At 41.5% G+C, this 24349-nt stretch overlaps 1 protein-coding gene and 1 long non-coding RNA gene across 2 annotated transcripts in view; both read right to left on the bottom strand.

The window, feature by feature from the left end:
- Positions 1-1788: 1788 nt before the first annotated feature.
- On the bottom strand, positions 1789-23604 carry LOC117756162. Its single transcript, XR_004612763.1, has 2 exons — positions 23555-23604; positions 1789-4564 (listed from the first exon to the last, which is right to left on the bottom strand). It is a non-coding gene; the product is annotated as an uncharacterized LOC117756162 (long non-coding RNA).
- The window catches only part of glceb (glucuronic acid epimerase b), a 43191-nt gene continuing 20630 nt past the window's right edge, over positions 1789-24349 (bottom strand). The window contains exons 3-6 of the mRNA XM_034576406.1: positions 19558-20087; positions 13232-13477; positions 6858-7150; positions 1789-6603 (exon numbers count right to left, since the gene is read on the bottom strand). Coding sequence (XP_034432297.1) covers positions 5872-6603; positions 6858-7150; positions 13232-13477; positions 19558-20074 — 1788 coding nt within the window. The 5' untranslated portion in view covers positions 20075-20087 and the 3' untranslated portion in view covers positions 1789-5871. The remainder of the gene's footprint in view (positions 6604-6857; positions 7151-13231; positions 13478-19557; positions 20088-24349) is intronic.

The following is a 24349-nucleotide window of genomic DNA, read 5'->3' as shown; positions in this document are numbered from 1 at the left end:
ATCTCTACCTCGCTGCCAGAGAGCAAGAAAGAAGAAAAAAAATCATATCCCCCCCCAAAAAATATCAAACTTGAGATTAAAACCTTGGGAGAAATTAACTTGTCAAGGTTAAAGGATCAGAAACCTCGGGAACCTTCTGGGACCTGAACTGTCCAGCTGCACTTTTTAAGTTCAATTTCTTTCCGGATGCTTCCAGGTCCACTTTCTCCTCTGAGAGCCGCAGACGACACACAAACAAACCCGATGACGCCGGGTTCATCGTTGTGTTAATCTCATCAAGCGGGCAAATGTATTGACGGGATGAAGGCTGCGGCCTCCAGACGCCAGATTACCCAGGATTCACTGTAATATCATCACGACCAGCGGAGGAGGCAGGAGAGGCCGACGTAGAGGCTGCGGAGAGTCGCAGCTTATTGGGTTTACGTCGGGTTAATTACACGACTGGGAGACAGACCCGCCGTCAGGAGGGACGCTAATATCATTAACGTCGGGTGAAGAGGAGGAATGAGATGCGTGGAGTGGAGTGTGGAGCTGTGAGGGAGAAATGCCAGAAGGTAATGAAAGATGGAGGCAAGGCGGCAGGAGACGGTCTTTCTCAGGTATCAGAACAGCCTGATTAGGATTAAATATTAATCACTATTGTTTTTCTGCTCGGCAAGTTTCTCAGCGAGGACGTTGAGCGAGAACAAAGTGTTTCTCCACCGACAGACGATCAACTGAATGTTTTTAACATCCGATTAATTAACGGACCGGGATCTGAACGAGAGCTTCAGGAATCATGAGACTGTGTTAATGTCCTCACCTGTGATGGTGATACTTAAACTTAACTCATTCTGTTCACACATCAAATTGTAAATATCTAAAATTCATATTGAACATATCTTATTGCTTGGTTCTAGGGTTTATATTTTGTTTTTATATTTATATATTTATGTTTGTACTTACACACCACAGCAAATTCCTTGTATGTGTAAACTTAATTGGCAATGAACCCTAATTCAGATTAAAACAATCAGCCAGGAACTTGTTAGAACCACAGACCGTAGATAAAGATGGACGACATGTCAGCTCCCAAAAAGTGAAGCCAGAGCGTCTCCATTGCCCCCTGGTGGCTGGCTACAAAATAGGACACAAACTCCGCCTCCTTCCCTTTAATGGACGGGACATAGACTAAACTAAAAAGTTCCGTAGTTAGATAGTTGTCAGCACGTTTGTCCAAGTGGAAATCTTTCTAAATTTTTTTGTTATTTGAAGCTTAAAAAAACGACTCATGATAGGTCGACCCATCCATCAAGAGGACGTCACTAAAGCAGCTCTATTAGCCAATCAGAGCAGACACTGGCTCCAGATGTCTTCAGAGTAACAAGGTGTTTGTATGCAGGTTCATTTCAAGATAGAGGAAGAAAGGAGACATGCGTCGTTCATCTTTATTTACAGTCTACGATTAGAACGGAACCTTTTCTATAGAATCTGAAGTTAAGAATTCGTCAGTAGAGCCACAGACCTGAGAAGAAGAAAACGTTCTATTGACGTCTTCACATGACTTTGTCCGACCAGCAGCTCAAAACACATAATTTCATTAAATCAACTTTTGACATTTAATTAAAGAAAAGCGGGAAAACTTCAAAGCTGAGGAGCAGATCAATAATTGATTCTCTAATTATCTTCAGATGAATATTCTATTGATCGACTACTCATCTGAATGTATCAGTGGAAGGATGTGAACAGACACGAGTCTCATAACGGGTCATAGTTTGAAAATCTTCAAAACACTGAAAGACACAGAACTTTAAGAAAAATGCTTTTATTTTTTACACCTTTTAAAAAGCAACTTTTATAGCACAAAGATTTACTCTGTATATAAACACTTCTCTTCCTGTGGCTAAAAAACGGTAGCTTCTGCACATTGTGCTTAGATTGCAAAGTCTATACAACTGCTCTGGGTCTCCTGTGGTGTAACGACCCCAGTAAACATTTTATTGCATAAATCACATGTGACCTCAGCGGCCATATGTTGACGTCTTTTTAATGGATAGTGGAAAGACAGGAAAAAAATACCACTGAGAACGAGGAAAAGGAATTCCTCATCTCCATTGTACAGTGAACAATCATAGCAGCTTTCTAAATGAAGGCGATGCACATTGTCCTAAAAAAGAAAAGAAAAATAAAGTGATTATACACGGCAGTTGTGCTTTTGTCTAGAAAAAAAATCGGATGCAAATGATATCAACAAATAAACAAACACTTAAAAAAAACACCTAAAATATAAAAATGAGCAAAAGCTTTCAAGGATAATTTGCAGCTCTTGGCTCACTTCCCTTTTAAACAGTAGCTGACTAAATGCTAATCTCTAGTTGCACACAGCCCCCGTTTACCATGAGCGAGTTTTACAAGCAAGTTGTTTTTGCTATAATCTATTTAACCTACATTTGATAAAACGAGCATGTCTCAAAAGGCAGTGTCTCGCTCCACGACTTCTCCGAGGAGACGCATCATTAAATACTGAGTGGAAATGAGTTTGCACAGAAATATACAAATTCAAATGTACTTAATTCAATGACTTTGGTATAACCAAAACAGAGGAAACATCAGTTCCTGACAGTTCCCTTTAAACAAAGAAGAATCAATAATGCAAGTGTTCATGGGAAGAAAAAAATACCGCCACCACGAAATGAACAAAACCAAAAACAGCAGATTATGAAAATGTGCACACACACGTCCTCTCTGGGATAAAACTTGTATCTGTTCGCTTTTTTGAACTGAGTATTAATATCACTGTTTGAATCCACAATATGAACCTTTAATAGCATTAGGGCCACTGCGAGGAAATTAAAAATCTAATCTTGAGAATAAAACGCGTTTCCAGGCAAAATAAGATGGTGAATTACCGAATTAGGTTTTAAAGACATATTCTGCTCATATTCAGGTTCATAATTTTGAATTTGTGTTATTACTTGAAAAGGTTTAAATGCTGTAATGTTCTCAAACTGTTTCTGCAGCTTCTGTCTGAAACACTTGATTTTAGCTCCTGTCTCTTTAAGGTTTCCTTTCCCGATAAAGACTTTGGGCTTTTTAATTTTGCAGAACTTTTACATTCACAAAAAACATAAAACACACAAGAGGAAAGAGAAACTGAAAAAAGCATAATGTGCCACCTTTAAAGTCAGGAACCAACTCTTTTCATCAGAATGAATCACAAGCTTTTCCCTTCATTTCTCACACTAAGACGACCTGAAATCAGACTCTGTGGGAAATTGTGTTTTCCACCGGTTTTATGAAAACGACCAAAGAAAATTCCCCATCGCCACTTTCAGACAAACGACGGCGCCACATTCTCCTGCTTCTCATTAATAATCTTTAAAGCAGATCGATGAAAGCCTCATTGAAGCCGAGGGCTCCACTCTGTTTTGTTTGTGAATGTGATGCCGGTGGATGCTGACTCATCCCTGACGAGCGACCTCGCCGCCCGGCCGCCTCTCCAGCCTATTAGCCGGGTGAATTGTTGGTGTCTGGTCGAGTCAGTTCCTCCTCGAACAGCGGTCAGCAGGGCAGCGCTCAGATTAAAAACACTGAGTTCATGCACCCAGAGAGAGAGGGATAGAGGGAGAGAGACGAGAGCCTCTTTGTGTTTATAAAGAATTCACCTCCGGCTACACTTCTCCTGGCTTTGTTGATTTTAACGTTAAAAGCTGACATGGCTGTGAGATGCAGCTGTGCCTCCGCTGCTCACCTCTTCATCTGCTCTGAGACACAACACAGATGTCTACACTTAGCTTCACCTGCAGCTCACCTTTAGAGGAAGATGACTCAAAAGCTGCTTTTCAGACAAGCACTGAACAGCAGCAGGGAAACGCCAGGAAAACTCAGAGCAAGCGAGCGGGCGCTCTGATGACGTTTCTATTGCGCAATGAACGCAGAATTTAAATATCTCAGGATGACAAGACACGTAGAAGATGCAGACGAAGATTTGGAAAACTTGGAAAGACGAGATGCACAAGCTTTGGGGCGATAACGTCTGATTTGCTGTAAACAAAAACATGTGATTTCCACAATTTACACGTCACATCCTGACTCCTGCGTCGTCTGAAGGTTCCAGACTTTTTCCTGTTGTTGAGAATGTGTCTGACCCAGAAAATCTCCTGCTGCTTCTTCATATGTGGGAGAAAAACTCTAAATTTCTTATGGGGTGAAGGAGCTTCAAAATAAAACTGATCTTACTCAGATTTTCCATTAGAATTTCGTCTTGTAACGCACATTGATCTCCATTCATCCAAACTGCTGACTCATCTCCATCTGAACTTCCTTGTTTGAATAAAAACAAATCCATTAGTTCTGAGGAAGTTATGAATAATAAAACCTAAGATGGCTCTTAAGGTGGAACACGCCCACGAAGGAGTTAAATATATCCGACTCTGAACCGTCCAGCTTCACCCAAACCGTGCAAACGAGAAGAACGGGGAGACTTTTAATCAGCAAATCTTCATTTCTCAGTCTCGTTTTTTCTTTTTCATTAATCACTGTGATTTGTGATCAGCTGCGACCGCACACAGACACACACACACAGCTGACTGGACTGAGTTGGGATTCACAGCCTGGTTCTCTGAGACGGGAAACTTATGCTTTACAAACTGAGCTGAACTCAAAGTGATGCAGAACTAATTACTTTTAGTCGTGTTCCTCAACGCCACATGAATTATTAATGATTCTTTGTGACCAGCCAGACTTTAGTGGGGGTTTGGTTACAGCTGAGGATGGTGGCAAACAGCGTGTTGTCTTAAAACTTCACGTGTAGATACAAGCTTTGCAGCGGCTTCAGCACTGGTGACAAACCAGGACAAATTATTATTTCAGATTATTCATTATATGTCATGAATTGTAACAGGAACACTCATGTTGGGGCAGCTCCATCCCCAGATTGCTACAGACTCTGGTTACAAAATGATCGGCATTTGTATCCAGGATATTTTGGGTTCATTTCTAGACAGTAGGTGGAAATGTGTCGTCCATATATTTACAGTCTACAGTGGGAGAGCAGCTGGCGGCCGAGCCTTTGAAATCAAATATGGTGGTTTATCAGACACATGGTCCATGATGTTGAGTTTATATTAAAACACAAATACTTACACGGAGTTCAGCTCACTTTTTTATGTGTATCATAGAGAAAAGTGCTTCAGAACAGACCTGGGAGCTACTGGTTCGGAAGCGTAAACCATTTGACTCGTCAGCTTTCCTGTGAAGGGATGAAGGGAAAATACATCTCACCTCAAAGCTTAAAGACAAAAAACTTAAAACTGAAATAAAAACTATGAATTTGAGAATTAAAATCCAAAATAATTAAATATTGATATTCTTTTTTTTTTTTTTGCAACATTCTCCCAATAATTTATCATATATTCTGTTATTTACAGTTTATCTATTCCAATAAACTTTGCAACTCTGGGGTGAAATGGTAAAAAAGTAGTGGTGGATTTATCGAAGACCGTTGTGACCTCAATGTGATTCGGTTTTAACTATTTGAAGGGTCTCATCTTTCTCTAATAGTGTATATAACTCACGCACACACACACACACACACACACATGGTCTGTGCATAATTACAAACACTCGCTGAAGGAAAAGGGGGAGGAGAGCTACAGTCGGCAGAAAATATAAAACCTGCAGCAGAGATGAGAACGTTTTGAGTTGTGAGCTGCAGCTGATTAAACTCATCTGTTACACGTTGAACCTCAACCAGGAACACACACACAGACACACAATGTGAGAGAACCCACCTCACATTCCTAATCCAGTTCTCTCTCACACTCTCACACACTCACACACACACCACCCCCCCCCCCCATAGCTGGATCACATGTGTGGATTACACTTTGCCTAGTTGTGCTTGGCGCGAATCCCTTTTAAGTAGTTTTTCCAGCGCTTGACCACATCTTTGAAGATGGGAGCATTGTCTATGGACGCCAGCAGCTGCAGCTGGTTAATGTGCGTGGTGTGATAGTCCCAGCGCGCCAGGTTGGGCGCGGTGCCCAACATGAAGTGACGCAGGTCATAGATGCTGCCCGACCCCGTGTCATAGAGTGGCAGCATGGCCTTCAGCGACTCCATGCCGCGGCTGAACAGCTGTCCTGCCTCCCGGCCAACCTTCTCTCCCGCTGTCTCAGTCAAGTCGTAGAGTCCCAGCAGGGAGTAGATGAAGCCGTTCAGGACAAAGGAGCTGGGCGTGGTGGGGTACTCCTCATACCAGTCGTACTTGTTCATGAACACAGCTTTGACCCCGTGCTGCGCCGAAGGCACCTTGTAGGGTCCGACTGCCTTGAGGGCAGCGTTGAGGTAAACCTGGTCCTTTGTGAGGAGGTAGGCTCTCACTAAGGTGGACATGGCCTGGCCCTGAGCCATGGCTGAGTACCAGCCGGGCTCCAGAGGCCGGAAGCCTTCGCCCAGTTTGCGAGTGACCATGATGGGCCACCCGCCTCGTTCGTCTTGGTTGCGCACCAGCCAGTCGCTGGCAGCAAAGAAGGCGGCCATGTGGGCAGTGGTGGAGATGGTGACGTTGTCGACAAAGCCGCGTCCTTGTAGAACTAAGCGCACCACCCGTCTGGGCATGATCTGAAAGGAAACCAGACACAATTGAAGCAAAGTTTAACTTTGTTGCTTGAAAACCGAATAGATTAATTATCTCAATTTAATGACAGTTAACTCCCTTTCAAGGGGATTCCTGATTTTAAATGATTACTAATTTATCCATGTGATTACAGATTCATTTTCTACTGAGAGATTATTTGTTTCTGCTCCAGTCCAGTTACATATTCATTAGAACACAGATATTTTATCTTCAGCAGGACCATCCGACATGAACCCACCTTAGTGGCCTTCACAGCCTTGGTGTTGGACAAGCCGACGCCCTTCCTCAGGTCGGTGAGCAGGTCCCGGGTCAGAGTGCTCCAGGCGGTTCTCGGCCCGATTCCGTAGGTGATCTCGTGATCTTTGAAGGCGATGAGCTGCGAGTTGGTCACATAGTGAATGGTGAAGGGGGGGCCCTTCTCTGTGGTTTCCAGGATCACGGACACGCTGCCGTTGGAGATGAACTTGATGTCCAAGCTGAGGATAAAGTCTTTGGAGTTTCCCAGCTGGAGGGAGACGCCATCTGAAGACTCTGTGGAACCAGAGGAAGAAATGTGTCTGAAGCAGCCGGATGGCAGGAGAAGGTAAAGTTTACAGCCTATATTCAAGTGCATTCCTTCAAAAATATAAAAGACTTAGTGAATTTAAGAACTTCAGACAGTTACTAGACGACAACGGGCTATTTTTAGCACAGTGACTGGAAGTCTGTCTCTGAATAGTCGTCTTTGATGCTTCAATGAGAGCTCGTCTTTTTACTCATGTTCCCAAGATTCACTCCGTAGTCACACTGTCAAATCAATAACAGACAGATGACTTCAGACACACTGTGCCTTTTATTACAGGGGTCATGATTCGTTATTACCTGTGTGAAGTGTGTAAGATGAGTGAGTGTGTGTGAGGTGTCTTTGAAAAGTGTGCGTGGGCATGAGTGCAGAGAGAGAAGTTAGACGCAGACACGCACAGACGAGGTTCTCATGGGAAGCTGAGTACAGATGTTCCAGTGCACATTGAAATTAATTAGGAGGACAGAATGAAGAGAATAGAGGAAAAGAAGTGAGAAGCAGCAGGATGGAAGAAGAGAGTGTGACGACTTCGGCTCTTTGGCTGCTGTCGAATCGTCTATTTTAGTTAACAAAGTTCTTCACCGAGTGAAATGATCCGGAAGGATTTCAGCTGCAGCCATGAGGAGAGCTGTTTGAGTTCTCTTAATGATGAGGAAAGGAGCTTCAGTGTTTCCTATGTTATCTCCTTTAGGAAACACTGGACCATCCTTTATGAAAGGAAAGGAGGAAATGCTCTCCCACAATTCAAATCAATTATTATTTCACATTCGCACGAGCATTTTTACTGTTTTATTCCCTATGTATTTATATTATTTCCACATTTCAGCAGTTTTTTGGGGATTTATTTTCAATAATATCTCTTTAGTTGTTACTTCCTGTCAGTAAGTGATGGTTAAATGTTCCTTCAGTATAAACTAAAAACATCTTTTATCAGTTAGTGTGATTCTGTTTTGATCAGGAACACTTATTTGCATCGTCTGAAAACAATATTGTGTTTGTCATTGTACTTTTTAAAGTTATGCATGAAGCTTGATTAAAACAACTCCTCATTAAAGATTCTTCTTCACATATTTCCTCAACCTCATGATGTTTTCCATGTTGGGGAAGGGATTTTTTTGTGTGTGGTACTTTTCGTCAGCAGCCTTTGTGTGTGTTCTTTTCTCCTCTGCCTGTTGAGGAGGAAATCAGAGTGACAGACGGGCGTCAGGAGAAGATGAGCCACATCTGAATGCTTTTCTCCTGATGGTGATACGAGAGGTCTGTCTCTCTCCCTCTCCTCCCAGGAGGAAGGGTTTTTGTTTGGTTCTGTGAGGTTTCTTTTTTCACTCTCTCTCTTTCATACCCCGAGTTACACTTTCACACATTCCAGCTCTCACCACAGCACTGATACTACTGACCTACATATTCCACAGTAGGTTTTTGTAGAGCTTACTATTAATGCTGTTTTCCGGCTTGAACAGACAAACTTTACGGCGTTTGCGTTTCACATATGAAGAAAGCAGCAGGAGATTGTTGGGGTCAGACACACGGAAAAGCAGAAGGCAGGAAGAAATGACGTATAAATTCCACTGTCTTCTCCACGTCTTCTCTTTTTCCTCCTGAGATATTTGGAGTCTCACATGAGCCGTTTCCTGACAGAGTGCAACTTCTCTACTCTTCCCATTTCCTTCCAACAAAACTCAACACACTGCCACGGCTCCGCTCACACCCCATCATCTCTCAGCCAGTTAAACTTGAGTTGAGTTCATTTCAAAACCCTGGAGCGCTCGATTGATCTCCCCTTTGGCCTCATTCCTCTAAACCAACCTATTTCTAATCAAGGCTCCCCCGAAGGACGGAGGGAGGCCAGCGTGGAGGCGTCAGGAAACAGAAAAAGGAGGGTAATGGAATGATGGGTCGCACAAGAGCCCTTAAGGCCAGCTGAAGAGCGGAAAGAGTGAAAATGAGTCAACAGTGAGAAGACAATTGAGAATCTGAGACAGAGATCTCGCATGACACGAGCTGAAAAAGCAGAAGCAGACGAGGTCGACGGAGACACAGAGAGTTGATCAGCAGGAGAGTGAAGGAGAGAGCCAGTCTGGCAGGGGCCTCTGGATGACTACGGCTCTTTAATGCACTCATAAATCCATTACTTAAGGCAATGCAGAGAGTAAGTGGATTTGTACGCTGGCCCTGTGATTACTCTGCCATCAATAAAGGATGGACAGGGAATATAGAGGAGGAGATTCCACCTCCTCTGCTCAGCTCGCCGGCTGTTTAGCAATAAGGCAGGAGACAGAGGAGACGTGCAGCTAGAAGCTCATGTCGGCACAAACCCTGCTTGTATACTTGAGCGAGCGTGTGAGGCGAACACGTGAAAACACATGTACGGTGCGTGTTGTGCGTCAGGGGATACAAAAGATCCAAGTGACAGGACAACAGTCAATGTCGTGCGAGGATTCAGACAGAATCTCTGAACACATACTGGAGACATGGTGCTTATTTAACCTCAAGGAAATTTGAATGTTTTATTTTTCTCCTTAATTTATTAATTATTTTCTTCAATTCATCTTTTGTCCATGGAATATTGTAAAATATGAAAAATTTACTTTTTATAATTTCCCAAAGGCCAAGGTGATTAACTCAAATTGCTTATTTCATAGAGGCAAGAGTCCAAAACTTAAACATTTGATAAAACTGAAACCATAATGACAACCTGATTGTTGGCCTTTGAGATTATTAAATTGAGGTTCGAAAGAATTATAAAACTAGTTAACCGTGAACTTTCTGTGTAAATAGTAGCTTTAATGAGGCTTTTTTAAATATGAATAAATTGGAAGAAAAAAAATCTTTAGCAGTGATTCTCATAAATCTTTAAAATTACAAAATAAATATTTGAGTAAGTATTCACCCCCTTCAAGTCAGTATTTAGAAGATGCACCTTTCAGCCTTGGGTCTGTGTGGACCATTAACTGTGAATAAAGATGGACGACACGTCTCCACTTCCTCCCACTGACCAGAGATCAAGCCAACATATCGTGGTGATTGTGGAGAATCAGTATTCGATAAATGCTCTTGATCTATCGTGAGTCAGTGTCAGTCATGTTTAATCCTGTTTTTAATATCAAACAACTAATCAAAACCAAACTTACTGGAAAATTTAGCACTTGAACATACTTCAGTGTAATAGAACTATCTAAAATTTGCAGAAACCATCAGCGGATCAAAGTGGCATTTATAATAGCCTGACTTTGTATTTGTGATGAGGTAGCTGCTCAAGGTCTCCCAGGACTGAAATCTTAAGGATAACAACTTTAAAAGAGACTTTGTATGTTTATCACTGTTAAGAAACGCCAAATAAAATCTGCTTTAATTTTCAACACTTTGAAGATTGGAAAAAACCTTTTAGACGCAGTACAGCTGGTGCCAGATGTTACTGCGTCTGCAAACAGTGAACAATTCTAACAGTGATTAGTCTGTACAAACTACATTCTTATTCCAATAATCGAACCGCGAGGGGATTGAGAAAATAAAGGTGCTCTGTGGAGGACAGTGTTCATGCAGCCATGTGCAGATGGTAGACAGCGGGTTATTATCAGGGGACTGACGATTGATCCACTTGTCAGAGGCTTTGAGGGGCTGCTCAACACAGGTGCCCTAGATACAGTAGAAAGAAGGGAGAAGGAGGAGAAGGGAAGGGAGGCAGAGGACTGAGAGAGAAACTGACAGCAGAGGAATAAAATAAAGAAATATGTACGAGAACAGAAGGCATTAAAATGAATCAGACAAATATGACTGCAACGTTTAGGACGCACAAGAGGGTTGAGGGGTGATAAGTAGGTGGAAATGATAAAATAGAGGTTGAAGACGGAAATACGGTGATAGACAGTGAAGATTAATGGAGAACGAAGACTGTCAAGGGAAGGCTGAAGAGTGATGATGAAAACATGATGATGTCAAGGAAAGAGAGAGCTGCGATGGAGAGTTGAAGCTGTAAGCTACGAGCTGAGCGATGAGCAGAGAGAGACAAAAAGCTGTAGAGCGGTGGAATGAATGGAAATTGATGATGATGATGAGGGGATGAAAGCTGAAGAATTAGGAGGAGGGGTTAAAATTTCAGGAGAGACAGAGAACCACTCAAGAGAGATCAGAGAAAATGAGACTGTCCTGGAAATCTCAGCAGATCAGATGAGAAGAATGAGCGCAGAGTCATCGTTGGGTAAAAGATTCAGACTTCTCCCGATTCCAAAAAGTATCTCTGCAAAGTGGCCGTCGTTATTTTACAGTTTAAATTTAGGGCAGAAATTTTGTCATTTATTTAGACCACTTATAGATTTGCACAGTCACATCTCAGCACTAAAAACATAAACCTTGGTGTCCAACTTGTTCTAGTAGATATGCTTAAGCTTAAGAGTCAACAGGCAGCAGTCGACTAACTCCAGCTACTTTCAGACATGTACTGAAGTTCGGACATTTTCCTGAAAAAAAGCTGTAGGAGCGACCGGGACGTGCTTCTGACACCTGAGCAAGTCTCTCCCTTATTAGAGCAACAGACAGCCGAGCACCAGCCTGGTCCTGTCTGTCCTGCTGTACATTATCCAGACTTTGAAACTGACCTCAGACCTGAGACGACATCTGGCTGCCTTTGATACCAGCTGTCTGTGCAGGATAGGAGGCCTGAGGTGGTCCCACAGTGTCTCCAATGCTAGACTCCAGCAGCTGAATGTAAAGCTACGTGTCTCAGCAATGATCAGGGCCAGATTTTCCAATTAAACCTGCTCAACTGCTCTGGGAGCTGCCACCCTGAGGATGGTCCAGACATCCCAGGAGAACGTGGACTGAGAGGGCTGGGACTACTTCAGAGTCCAGAGAGTACAGCACATGCTGAAGGAAGTTATCACAAGCTCAGTGTTTTTCCTTTAATGACCCAAATTATTGAGTACAGTTCTCAAATGAACATGAAAGATCTCTGGCATAGTGTTTCGTGCCGTGCATTGATTTGCTCAGCTGTATCTGTGCTTCTGAATCATTTGGTCAGAATTAAAATCCACAGTATCTGTATCCCGACACATACTCATGCTGCCCTGAAAGTAATTCTGTTTGGGATGCAGTTGAAATAACAATAAGAGTCAAGAGGTTTTATATTTTCCCTCTTCAAAGATCAATTTTTAGATGCATAAGTGAGAACACTGCACCCAATAACAAATGACTACATGGTCCGAGGCACCTGGAGCACAGTGTTCTCAGTACCACACGAGTCCGGGATGCAATGTGAGAGAGGTGAATTAAATTTGATTCCTTGGAGGTAAAATGGTGCAAAGTCAGTAAGCTTTATCACAAGTGATTACATTTTATGAAAGTGTGTTAATTACGTACTTGAGGAGAAATAAAGAGACAATAGGGCAACAATTCAACAGTTTGGAAGGATCTTATAGTTCTGCCGGCAATTTTCTAATTCACAAAGATTTCAGTGACATTATGGAGATGTTAACTCAATCTGTGACTCACCCTTTATATATACATCTATACGCATGTATAAACATGTTATTATACTGCCTGTGTTATGAGCTATTAGGGTGATTTGATCGACATATAACTATAATTAATATGACATGATTTAGGAAATAACGTTATGATAATCTACATAATTTTTAAATAATAAAAACACAATCTGACAAAACCCGATCTAACTTATTCCTTGACTTCAGCAAAAAACAACACTATAGATATAATTTCAACCTGATAGTCATGTTCTCGCTCAAAGGAGGAGTCTGAAGCATCAGCAGGAATTTTCACGTTTCGTTTAGACAACATAAATGTGTCTGTCTAAGAGAAAAAAATAGGTTGAAATGTGTGAAGCTGCTTCTTTAATCAATGCTGTAATTTATAGGAATCGGTGATTACGTGGGGTGTCCGCTGTCAACCGACATCAGCCGCTGGTATTCTCCGACTGTGCCGGTGACTCATCCTGTCCTGAGGGTGCAGTTGCATATCGAGCCTCTTACAGCCACAGTTAAAGGAGATAAGCTGCATGCCTGGAGGCTGTCCGGGCTCGTGGCAGGTTTGCTTACCTGGAGCACTGAACTGACGCACGGAGGTAGCTCGGGTCTTGTCGTGGACACGGCTGAGAGCACAACCTTTCGGCACACTCCAGGGTGCTGTGCTGGCCCGGCTGTCTCTCTCCTCCGCGGTGTCGTAGACCTCCACGTGGGGAGGGCGCTCGGTCAGGTTTTTGCTGTAATGGCTCAGACCATACTGAGCAATCTGGATGGCGTAGAAGTAGCCCTGAGGGCCCCACTGGGTGGAGAGAGGCACGCCTGGGTGAAAAAGGAGAGAGAGTGGTAAATTGAAAGATGTAAAAATAAATAAACGAAAAGGGACCATTGATATTGCAAAAACATTACGCTTCTGTAATTTGTTTTAATTTTCTAGTGGTTACTTCTGGAGTGTTAAAAATGGTTCTAAATCTTGTGGTGATCATTTATTTTTTCAACTCGTTGCAGGGAATTAAGCAGATGTTCCTTTTAACATGGCAGCTGACATAACCATGATTACATCAGTAAAACTGGACCAAATTAATAACTGTAAAACTTTCCAGTAACCGGATGTGACTGGGTACAGCACTAATAAAGATTAAAATCTGAGTTCATCTTACTTTGTAAACAGAGAAACAGAAGAGAGCAGAAAATGGTCATAACAAATAAAGAGCAGAAAAATGTAAGTGAAAAAAACCACCGGCAGCAGCAGCTATGGCTAATAATTTCACAGCGTGGTGAAATCCAAGCTAATCTACTGCATTTCACCGGAGGCGAGCTTCCCTGTTCACACAGCCAGAAATAGCTCGGGCAGGAGCATCACTCTGATTAACAGATAGTTCACTTCAAGACCTTGTGACAGAGAGAGCAAATGTGCAATTCAAACCCCATCCTCCCGAGAAGAACACAATATGCTCAGATTAGCGCTGGTGATAATGGGCCTGCTTGTCTCAAAAATAATTACCGCTCCAAACATAGCTGATCACTTGTGCTTTCTGCTGGAGATACACCTGCTTTCAACTACTATGCAGGAGCATCAAGGAGCTGGTATATCCTGGGTGTGGTTTGGTGCTTCGATTGTGCACGTCCTCAGAAATTAATGCTACGCATCCACACGATGCAGCGCGCATATTAACAGTGGGGGGCAGACACTCTCAATTGTCACAACATTGTTGATTTACCGACCTCTCATTCTCTCTATAACGGCACCGTGATCCCTTTTAACCATAAACTAACCTATTCCTGTGTTTTCAGGTTGAAAATCCAGAGGATATCTATGGTCTGATTTCTGCAGTGTAATATCTACTTGAATAATTAGGGAGCATGCGTACATGGCGAGTATGTAAACAATTACACTCATGATGCATCTGGGTGTCTACACAAAGGGGCAGCAATAAAAAAATCTGTATATTTCCCGCATGACCCAGCCTCAAATCAAGACAATAAGAATAATATAATAACAATTAGTACAACACCTCCTGATAGAAAACCGATATCTTCGAGTGCGTTGGTAAAAGAAAACAGAAAGAAATACATAAACTCACATACAAACTTAAACATCCCCACCAACTCCACTTTCTTCCGATCCCCTGCCAGACTTTTCTCCATGCCTGTCTTGTTACGGGCATCTCCCTTGACAACTTAAGTCAAATGACTGTCAAAATCCTAACTCTGTAACAGTGTGCTACTCACTGAATAACTCTAAGTAATCCATGTGGAATTGACTGTTAAGCCTCCACATATTTTTCTGACACCAGAGAGAGAGAACTGGAATTCTAAATCTTCTTCTAGGTCTTCTATGTGTCAGAGTAGCTTCTAAACCCACTGAAGTTAATGTAGCTACAGACTAACTTTTGTTTTTTACCTCTAAACTCTGACATGTGGATGAATGTGAGTAGATCTTAAAGCTGCAGTAAGGAAAACGCTCCATTTCAACTTTGAAGCAAATGTCTGCAATGTGTCATGAAGGGCCAATGAATACTGGACATATTCTTTATAATTGTTTGCCACTTCCTTTTCCATAATAGTTTAAGAAACCAATGGTGTGTCAGGACTGAGTTTTCCTGACGTGTTTTTGTAGAATATCTGCCTCCTGGTGGCTAAACCGTCTTAATGCTGCTTTAATGTTTGGAATACAGCTGAGTTCATCATGAAACACTTATATATTCTAATTATTAAGCTGGATACTTCACTTCCTGCTGTTAAGTGTTTCACAGAGCACTGTTTCCCATTAATTAACTAGACTGTGGCAACTCGAGTCCCCCCCCCGGGCAGCTACCGCCACAGATTCCATCTAATTCTGTGGGAAACCCAGCAGAACACGGGGATTGAACACTCGACAAACTGCATCATCTGGCTCTAACCCAGCTGTATTAGGTAATTACACGAAAATTTCATGCACTGCAGGTGTAAGCTTATCGGAAAACAGCACAAATGAAAAAGAATAACAATGCTCGCTGTCTCCAAACCGCAATTTTATTTAATTTTTAAAATGCACCAATTGAAATGAGATCCAAATGTTGTCCATTTAAATTGCTCTGTGGTTTGGAGTCAATGTAATCGCTCTGTAACCACAGTGGTTTGCAGAGGTGCCCTTGATTCTGTTAGACTAGTCCCCCTCTGTTCTAGAAAGTGATATATTGCGTTAAGTAAAAAGAAACCAGGTATCAAGAGCATAAGTGATAATGTGAGCATTTTATCAAGCACTTAAAAAGCTATAGGACATGTTTTATTACTGTGTTTGAACAAATGTTTAAGTGATGGTGGTCCGCAACAGAACGGGGAGCAAAGATAAAGGTAGTGCAAGAGGAAGTGGGAGACACAAAAAAACGAGACGTATCATGATTTAAGAGGGTGTTGTTTGGGAGGATTAACTACTTCCACTAATGATAGTGCCCGGCTGCCGGAGCTTCATTTTTCTCAACTTCTCAGGGCTCCTACGGCTTAAGGCAAGTTTGATTTAACACTTTTTAAGACTTTTAATGCCACTCGGAATGAAATCTAAGACCAACCTGTAACTGCATTAAAACGTGTGGGCAAGGTCAGTGTGGATTAAGTCTCGTACTCTCTCATTTAACTTGAATGATGTGTTGTTTGGTCACCGTGTTCAGACACAACAGGACCTTTGCTTTCAGTGGTCTGGAGATCTATCACCTGGTGAACGTATTGGGAGATAACCGTATTAGGAGATGACCGTAGAACACAACCTGATTGCCCTTCCTGATAAAGAGTCCATTCTAACCTCCCAGGAGCACAGAGCAAGATTCTGCTGAGCCGTCCTCCAACCTGACCCCTGAACCTTTTTCAATTCACCTGAAACCCCAGTGCTCCCACAACAAGCCTCCCTCCTTAAGAGTGGTTTGCTCAATTTCTCAGCCTCTGAAAACAGAACAGATAAGGTATAAACTAACAATATTGATTGAATGGAATATTTTCCATTTTCCATTAAGATTAATAGAAAGATTAATATCGAGAATGTAAATGTGCAGAGCCCTATGTTGGCGCTAGCTTACAGAGAGTGCATCTACTTTTAGCATCCTTGTTCCAAGGACAATAAGAGCATTCAGTAAGTAATTAAAAAAATATGTGTTTTCTCTCATTGGGATTGGGAGTAACAAATGATTCCTAAAAATCTACATCCTGTGTCTAAGCGTTTTTTAAAGACACTTTATAACCTGTTAATTTTATATTTTAGACTAATGAAGACTTTTTTAAGGAACCTGCTTCTGTGTCATGGAGACTCTGGGGAATTAAAGACCTCAATATCTTAAACTACAGTGAAATCACAGGCCCTCCGGTAGATGCGACGAGGAACGAGTAGCGCTGCAAGTGTTTCATGAATCCAGACAACCTACATTTGCATTCAAAGACTGTCTGAAACACCCTCAGTCTAAATTTGTTTCATCCCAATACCATCACAGTTTAAAGAAACAAATGTCTGTTTGAGCTGCGGATATCAGCACAATTTAACTGGACGTCCAGCGATTTAATGCTAGAGTGATGTAGAGCGGTCATTATAACATTTCATATTGCTGTGGGTCCTGTTAAAGCACTTTTCCACGGGTTGAGGGAGACTCGGGAGAGAAAAAGCTCCCATGACCTTGTCTAAGCCCTAAGGTGCCTCTGACTGTGACAGGCTAATTAATGAACTCCTATTTTCACGTAAAAAAAATATGCTAAGTTGAAAAGAGGTGTGTAAGCTGGTGGATGTGGAGTGCTACGTAGCAACAGAGCCTTGGGCTTAATTAATGGACCTTGATAAATTGTGCGGGTGTGAGTGCAAGTGTGTGGCAGCGTAGAAATGTTTCCTCAGTTCTATACGAAGAGAAACGATCTGAAAGCAATTGGAGGGTGAGAATAACTTGGGCTTCCTGCTGCTCAGCCCAGAGAGAGGGCTGTATTCCTGCCTGACCCATTTTCCACTACGTATGTTCCCTCTCATGCATGTGTTGCATTTGGGCACAACTATGATGAAGGTAGCATAACCTGTCACCCAGAAAGGCCATTACGTGCAGCAGTTCTGATTACAAAAAAAAGATGGAGAGCTACAAACATATAAAAAGAAATTTATTGAAAAACAACCTAAGTTAATGGAACCTATCGAACAAATGCGTTTTTTGAGGTTTTCTGACCAACCTCACAATCCTGTTCTCTGCGGATTTTACCATAAAGAAAACCACTCAGCGGTTCTGTTTGTGTGATGAACTGAAAAGCAGATTTCTGTCAACACATAAAAAAAAATGCCAATGTTGGAAAGTGCACCATCCATCTCAGCAAAAATACCTATTTACTGCTGGAAAATGGCTCTTTAAAGACACTGGCTCTCATTACTCATCAAGCTAACCTCTGCAACTGACACTTTACTCGTGAATAAATCAACATTTACTACATGTACCCACCATAGAAGGAAAGTCTGGAGTGGAAAAGGACTCAGGACTGTGGCTGAATAACTATAAACTGCACCCTTTCAACTTCAATGATAAAACCAATGTTTGACTATGCGAGGGAAGACTTTGGGGGACGAACGCTTCACTTTGACTTCCTGTTGTGACCTTATTTTTGTGACTTTTAACGGTGACTTTTGTTAATTGACAATAAAGGACGTAGAATGAATCTATTTTGGAACGTCAAGTATGAAGAAGTACTTCTTCAAGTAAGCGGGGCACGGAACTATATTGATGACAATGGGGTTTGAACTAATAGTTTTTTTAAATGAGCTATTGATCCTTCCTGGCAATTATTTTGAAAGGGAAACAACTTTGAGGACGAAGTGTGAGGGAAGAGGAGAGAAATGAATTCACTTACCAGAGTTCCAGCAGGATTATCTACACAAAGACATGTTAAAATGTCTGACTGAAGGAAATATACGATTTTAATTGACTTTTAATCTGTTTTAAAGAAAAGTTAAATTTCATTTGGGAATGTGTGGCAGAGATTGAGTAGGTGTTTCTGAAATCAAGTCATTTCATTCATGGTGCATCACTTTGCTGTAATAGACCTCATTGAATGTACCATATATTTATCAGTGGTGTGGACTTTATTAAAAACCTAAAAGTGAATCACAGTTTATGATGAGATACACTCATGATCTTACATTCAATTTCTGTTGTGTTGATGGTTTATGAATGAGTGAGGAAACCTGGTGGTTTATTAACTGCACCAATAAGGTTATGATTTCAACCCTGTTCGTTTGGCTCGACCTCACTATGGAAAGTGCCTTGAGATAATCTATGTTATGATTTGGCGTTAAACAAATAAAAATGTATTGAAATTTGAATGGTCCATTTGTTTGTTGGTTGGTTTTTGAGTAAGAATCCACAAAAACAACTGGACAGATATGACACTTGATGGAAGGAAGCACCAATTGGGTCAGAGAAGAACCCATTAAATGTTGTTGTTGATTCTAAAAGCGGATCCAGGATTTTGTCTTCACTTTTTTAAATATTGTGAGATTTTGCTATATATCTAGTGTGTGAATTTTGGTGCAGCTCGACTGGATTTAAGGGGACTGTTGCCAGAGGTATTCGCTCTACTGAGTGACAACTACTGTTGTCAGTGTGTTTGCATGTTGAATATTTTATGCTCTTGTGTGTCATAGGGGGAAAAAAATACCAGCACACTGACAATGCAAATCCAAAAAATCCAAACTGAAAAACTCAGTGTATTTTTTCCTATAGAGTGAGATGATCGATCTTTGGTGTGAGCACCCGACGTCTTTTCATGTTTGTTTTTCCAAGTATCTAAAATAACACAATTCATATATGAGTTTCTTAAATATATTGGTGTTTAGATGCACGGTAACTTAATTTTATGTACGACAAGCTGTGTTCAACTATGTGAACATCAATAATTAAAGTCTTTACCTTCCACTCCACTTATGCACTTGACGCGGTCACGGACCTCCACGTTGTATCCCTCAAATGACATGAAGACTCCATCGGGGTGGTAGGGCTCGCGCTGCGTGTAGACCTTCGAGTAGCTGTGCTGGAACTCAAAACGATCGTATCCGTCGTACTGCACAACTTTCCCGTACACCTCGAAGTACTTTTCCATCCACGTGAAGGGCAGGTAGATCTCTCCGCCCTCGCGCCGCCCTTTGATCGTTGATTCGTCGTTGATCAGGCAGTCAATTTCTTCAAACTTGATGCCGCTGACGCCCCCAACAACAGGCGGGGGCTCTGGGGGTTGGGGAGGGTGTTGCTGGCTGCTGATGCTGGCATCCCCCACCCTGGGACTGGGAGCCACGAGGGCGGCCCGGGGCAGGAAGCGCACTGAGGTGTCACTGGAGCATCGGTTCCACAGCAACACGGTGATGAGTGTGAAGAGGGCGCAGATGACAATGAGGGTCTTGTAGTTCACCCGAGCAGCCAGGCAGCGCATGGTCACAAGTCACCTGTGGGACAAAAGCACACAAAATAAATACAAACTAAATCATAATTTCTTTATATGTCATTATATGTTACTGAATCATTATTAATTGAGAACAAATGATAAAGTGAAGAAAATATAGCACAACCTTTTTGTGGCCAGAATAAAAATAAAACCAATAAATGAATACCAGAAATCAGGTTATGCAACATGACAACATGTTTTCATGCACTGCAGTAATTAAGCAACTGTAACAGCAGGCCTGAATTCATGTTCCTCTCTTTCCCAGACTTTGGAGCCACAGTTGTATAAGATTTTTTTTGTCTGTGCATTTGTATTGCCAATGCAGTGAGAAAGACGGGCTCTGTAGTGAGAGAGCACAGTTTGTCCTTTCAACAAGAATGTGTCTTCTAGACTTGTGGAGGCTACTTAGTGTCAGATACAGTTTCACTCAGACTTTGAATGAAATAATTTGGAAACAAGGAGCCATTGTCGAGATGTGGATGAGAGATGGTAAATGCAAAAAAACTGGTTTGTGACCAATAACAAGATGTGGACTGTGCTTTGAACGCCACTGTGTTCATGTGTCTTATTTACTAGTCAACGAACAAGTCTATTTTCTGCAAATGGCTGCATTGTACGTTACAAGTAAAAATAATTTTTAATCGGAAGAATGCAACATGTAAAGAAACCAAATGGATTAACGATTAAATGGCCAAAATACAGGCATGTTTAAGATCTTTTGTTTTATAACTCTGAATGGAATGATGCACCAAATTCCTTGTCAACTGGCCTAATTGGATGGAGATCTCATACAGCAGAGAGCGAATCAGACATGTCAAAATTGATTCACATTTAAATGTTCTCTGTGCATCTCCGGGGTCTTCACCACGCCAGCAAGAAATCAATGTACATACTGAGGTCTCCTCCTCCACACTAATTGCAGCTCATAGAATTTACTATCATCGTGACAACAGAACCAGGTCCTCTGATGACGGAGGAGGGAGAGGAGCAAAATCATTACTCTCCAAGTTAATTTCAATATCTCAGCTTAAACAAAGCCCCCACTAAAAGGTCAGCTTGATTATTGTGCATTAATTGGACAGTTGCTATCAGCCATAGCGCTGCAGTCAAATTATAGTGCCGGCAGCTTTTTGAACAAGGTTAATGTCTGACTCTTAAATAGGAGAATGGACCTCTAGAGTGCTTTTACAACAGAAGATGAAGAATAAGATTCCTCTAAATTAAGGCTTAGGAGTAAAACTGCAAAAAGCAAAACAGTGAATTTAGGCTATTTGATGTAATAAATATACATAAATAATGTATCACTTAAATAGGTACAGCACCAGATTCACATTCACTGTTGTTCCACAAGAAAGGTGGAAAAAACACGTACAACACTCCTATATTAGTTCTAGTTTAAAGGGGACATGTTACGCTTATTTCCAGGTCGATATTTTCTATTCTGTGACTCTTTGAGACGCTTTGCATAACAGTCCTTATTTATCCGAGTCTCTGACTTAAACAGGCAGTATTAGCTCAGGCCTCCTTAAGAGCACACATCCCTCTAACTGTAAAGCTAAGTAACTAGTAACTAAAACCAATAAAAGATGTTAGATTGAAAAAGCCAACTTTTTAAAACCCCTCAGTCATTGAAATGCTACTCTGCTTTCTCCAAACGGCTGTACAGTAAACCTGTACAGTCAATTACTTACTGAAGTACATTAAATGCCTTTAAAACTACTTAAGTAGACTGTTTTGTGAGAATGAGCTGTGCTTGGAGCCGTTTAAAAGAATTCCCCGGTGAGCCGAGATCAGCTTGTTAAAGAAGTAAGGAAATACACTGAAAGCAAGTTAATCTGAAGGCTGGGTTTTTGTAACAGGTATTACTTTCACACCTTGTACCTCCTTATTTGAAAATGTAGCCACACTCACAATGGATATTTAACATTGTAGTGTTATATGACTGAAAATAAGGAAAAGCACATTAGATCCTGTTTTAAACTTTTTGTTGTTGTCTTCGAGTTGGTGCGGGATAAAAACTTTGGTCTGCGGCTGATGAATTACTGCCACACATGAAAGCTATCATTGATATTTGGAGAAATGTCAGCCTGCTGATAACAGATTGGGCCGGCAGAGCTCTGTCAGTGCGGGAAAGGGGAGGCGGAAGGCCTGAGGACTGCACCCTGAAAGATAAGTAGGACCAACCCTGTCAGGAAACCAACTATAAATAATTGGCTCTTTTTATAGTAATTTGTCGCTAGTGTTGAGCTCAGGCTCAAGGAGGATAGACATGGGCTTAAGCACTGCAGCATAAAGACTATCCTAATGCTTTCCAATGACTAGGAGACAATTTGTCTGAAGCCATGTCCCATTTCACAAATGCAATTTACCCAGACGACAGAACAGTGGGAGCAGTGAAGGAGTCACCGGCAAGTAAATTACAAAAGCAGTTGATTTATGGATCAAAAGTCATGAATGATTTGATTCAGGTCTGTCTCATCCACATCTGACACACAAAAAAGCATTGACCCATTTGCTATATGGCTGAAACTAGTTCAAGAGGCTGAAAGAAACTCACTGGAGACATGAGTTTCTTATTAAAAAAACAAGAGACAGACCAAAAAAGGGAAGCGAAATAGAGAGCAGAGAAAAGAGACACACTGAGAGTGCAAGCAAGAAAATGTAACTAGAACCAAAACTTTATTTGTTCCATATTTCATTGGGATAAATTAAGTATAGCAGCAGATATAACTCATCAACAGTCGGAGTAATGAGACACACGACACACTGCGGAAAATCCACTTGTCAAAAAGCGAAGGATCTGGCAGGGAGTCTTGCAAATATCAAAGATGTTTTCTGCTTCAATAACACTTTATTATAATTATATTATACTTTGTGGACGCGCACATGGTCAAAAAGGGACAAGAAGACGAGATAAATGCAGACGGGTCGTTGCATATTATCCTGTCTTTGCTTATCCTTATTAAATGGTTCCTTATTATATTAAATAACAACTGGAGAGAAGATGTAGTATGAATTCAAGGACAGAACTGTGAGCAGGCTGTTCCCAATAACTGGTATTAAATGCTCATATGTACTGTACAGAGTCAAACGCTGGTAAAGCAATAGACTGCAAATCATTGAGAAATGGACCTTCTGCTCAGCAGGTAGGTACCGAACAATACCGGACCGCTGCCGCCAAATTATAGCCACCTCTGCTTCAGGATCAGGGCAGACACACAATGTCCAGTATCCTTGTACAGTGCTGGATTACCCTGCCGCATGTCCTCCCTCCCCTGCTGACCTGTGCTCACTTTACACGTTAATAAATACCAACACTAATCAGAAGTTACTAGGATCTGAGCAGTGCTGAAGTTCATTTTGTGTTTGTTTGATTCGTTTATGAGAAACGTATTTAAACGTTATCACACACACACACACACACACACACACACACACACACACACACACACACACACACACACACACACACACACACACACACACACACACACACACAAGCTGAGACATCATAAATCTCTATATACAGTCTTTGTTTACAATCCTTTCTGCAGTGTTGTGGCATCTGAAAAATCTCTTGACATATTCATCTGTTACTGGACTTCAAGGACCTTAGACAATATGATCCCCCACAAACTCAGTGCCACTGGTGTTGCTTTAACTCAGGGCTAGTTCTGGTCTGAATCCCTGCTTTGGCCAAGGCAATCCACTCATCCAGTCGTTCTAAACCCACATAGATTATTAACATTGTGTTGTTACGTCCTGTGAACTGCGTCGATGCAAACAATTCAGTTTAACACCTCTCGACTGTGTTTTGACAAATTGGCTGCTGTGTACAAGTTAATTACAAGGCAACCAAACAACATTTAGCTACTTAGACAGTAGCAGAACTGTCCCTGGTGTATTTTTGACCCACATTCACTTACATTTATTAGACGTCTGCTCTCAGCAGAAACACAACAGCAATGGTTGCTTATTCAGAAGCTCAGACTGGCTGTGTGTTTATCTCCCCGACAAGCTGAACCTTTTAGTAGTGCCAATAAAGACTGTGCTTGTTCAGAGACCAAACACTGGAGATGATGATCATCTATTTTATTTATCTAACCAAGCATGTGACTGTTCAAAATTTAGATTTTTATTACTCAGTTTTTATTTATTTATTTTCTTCAAGTTATGAGGACATGTTGTATATACACACAGTATGAATGGACCTTTGTCTAAACTACTGATTATCAGCACTTGAGGAGCCTTGCATGGATACAA

This window comes from Hippoglossus hippoglossus, chromosome 3 (assembly GCF_009819705.1).
Source record: "Hippoglossus hippoglossus isolate fHipHip1 chromosome 3, fHipHip1.pri, whole genome shotgun sequence".
Lineage (NCBI taxonomy): Eukaryota > Metazoa > Chordata > Actinopteri > Pleuronectiformes > Pleuronectidae > Hippoglossus > Hippoglossus hippoglossus.
The sequence above is the reverse complement of the archived record's forward strand: the minus strand, read 5'-3'. Positions and strand labels throughout refer to the sequence as shown.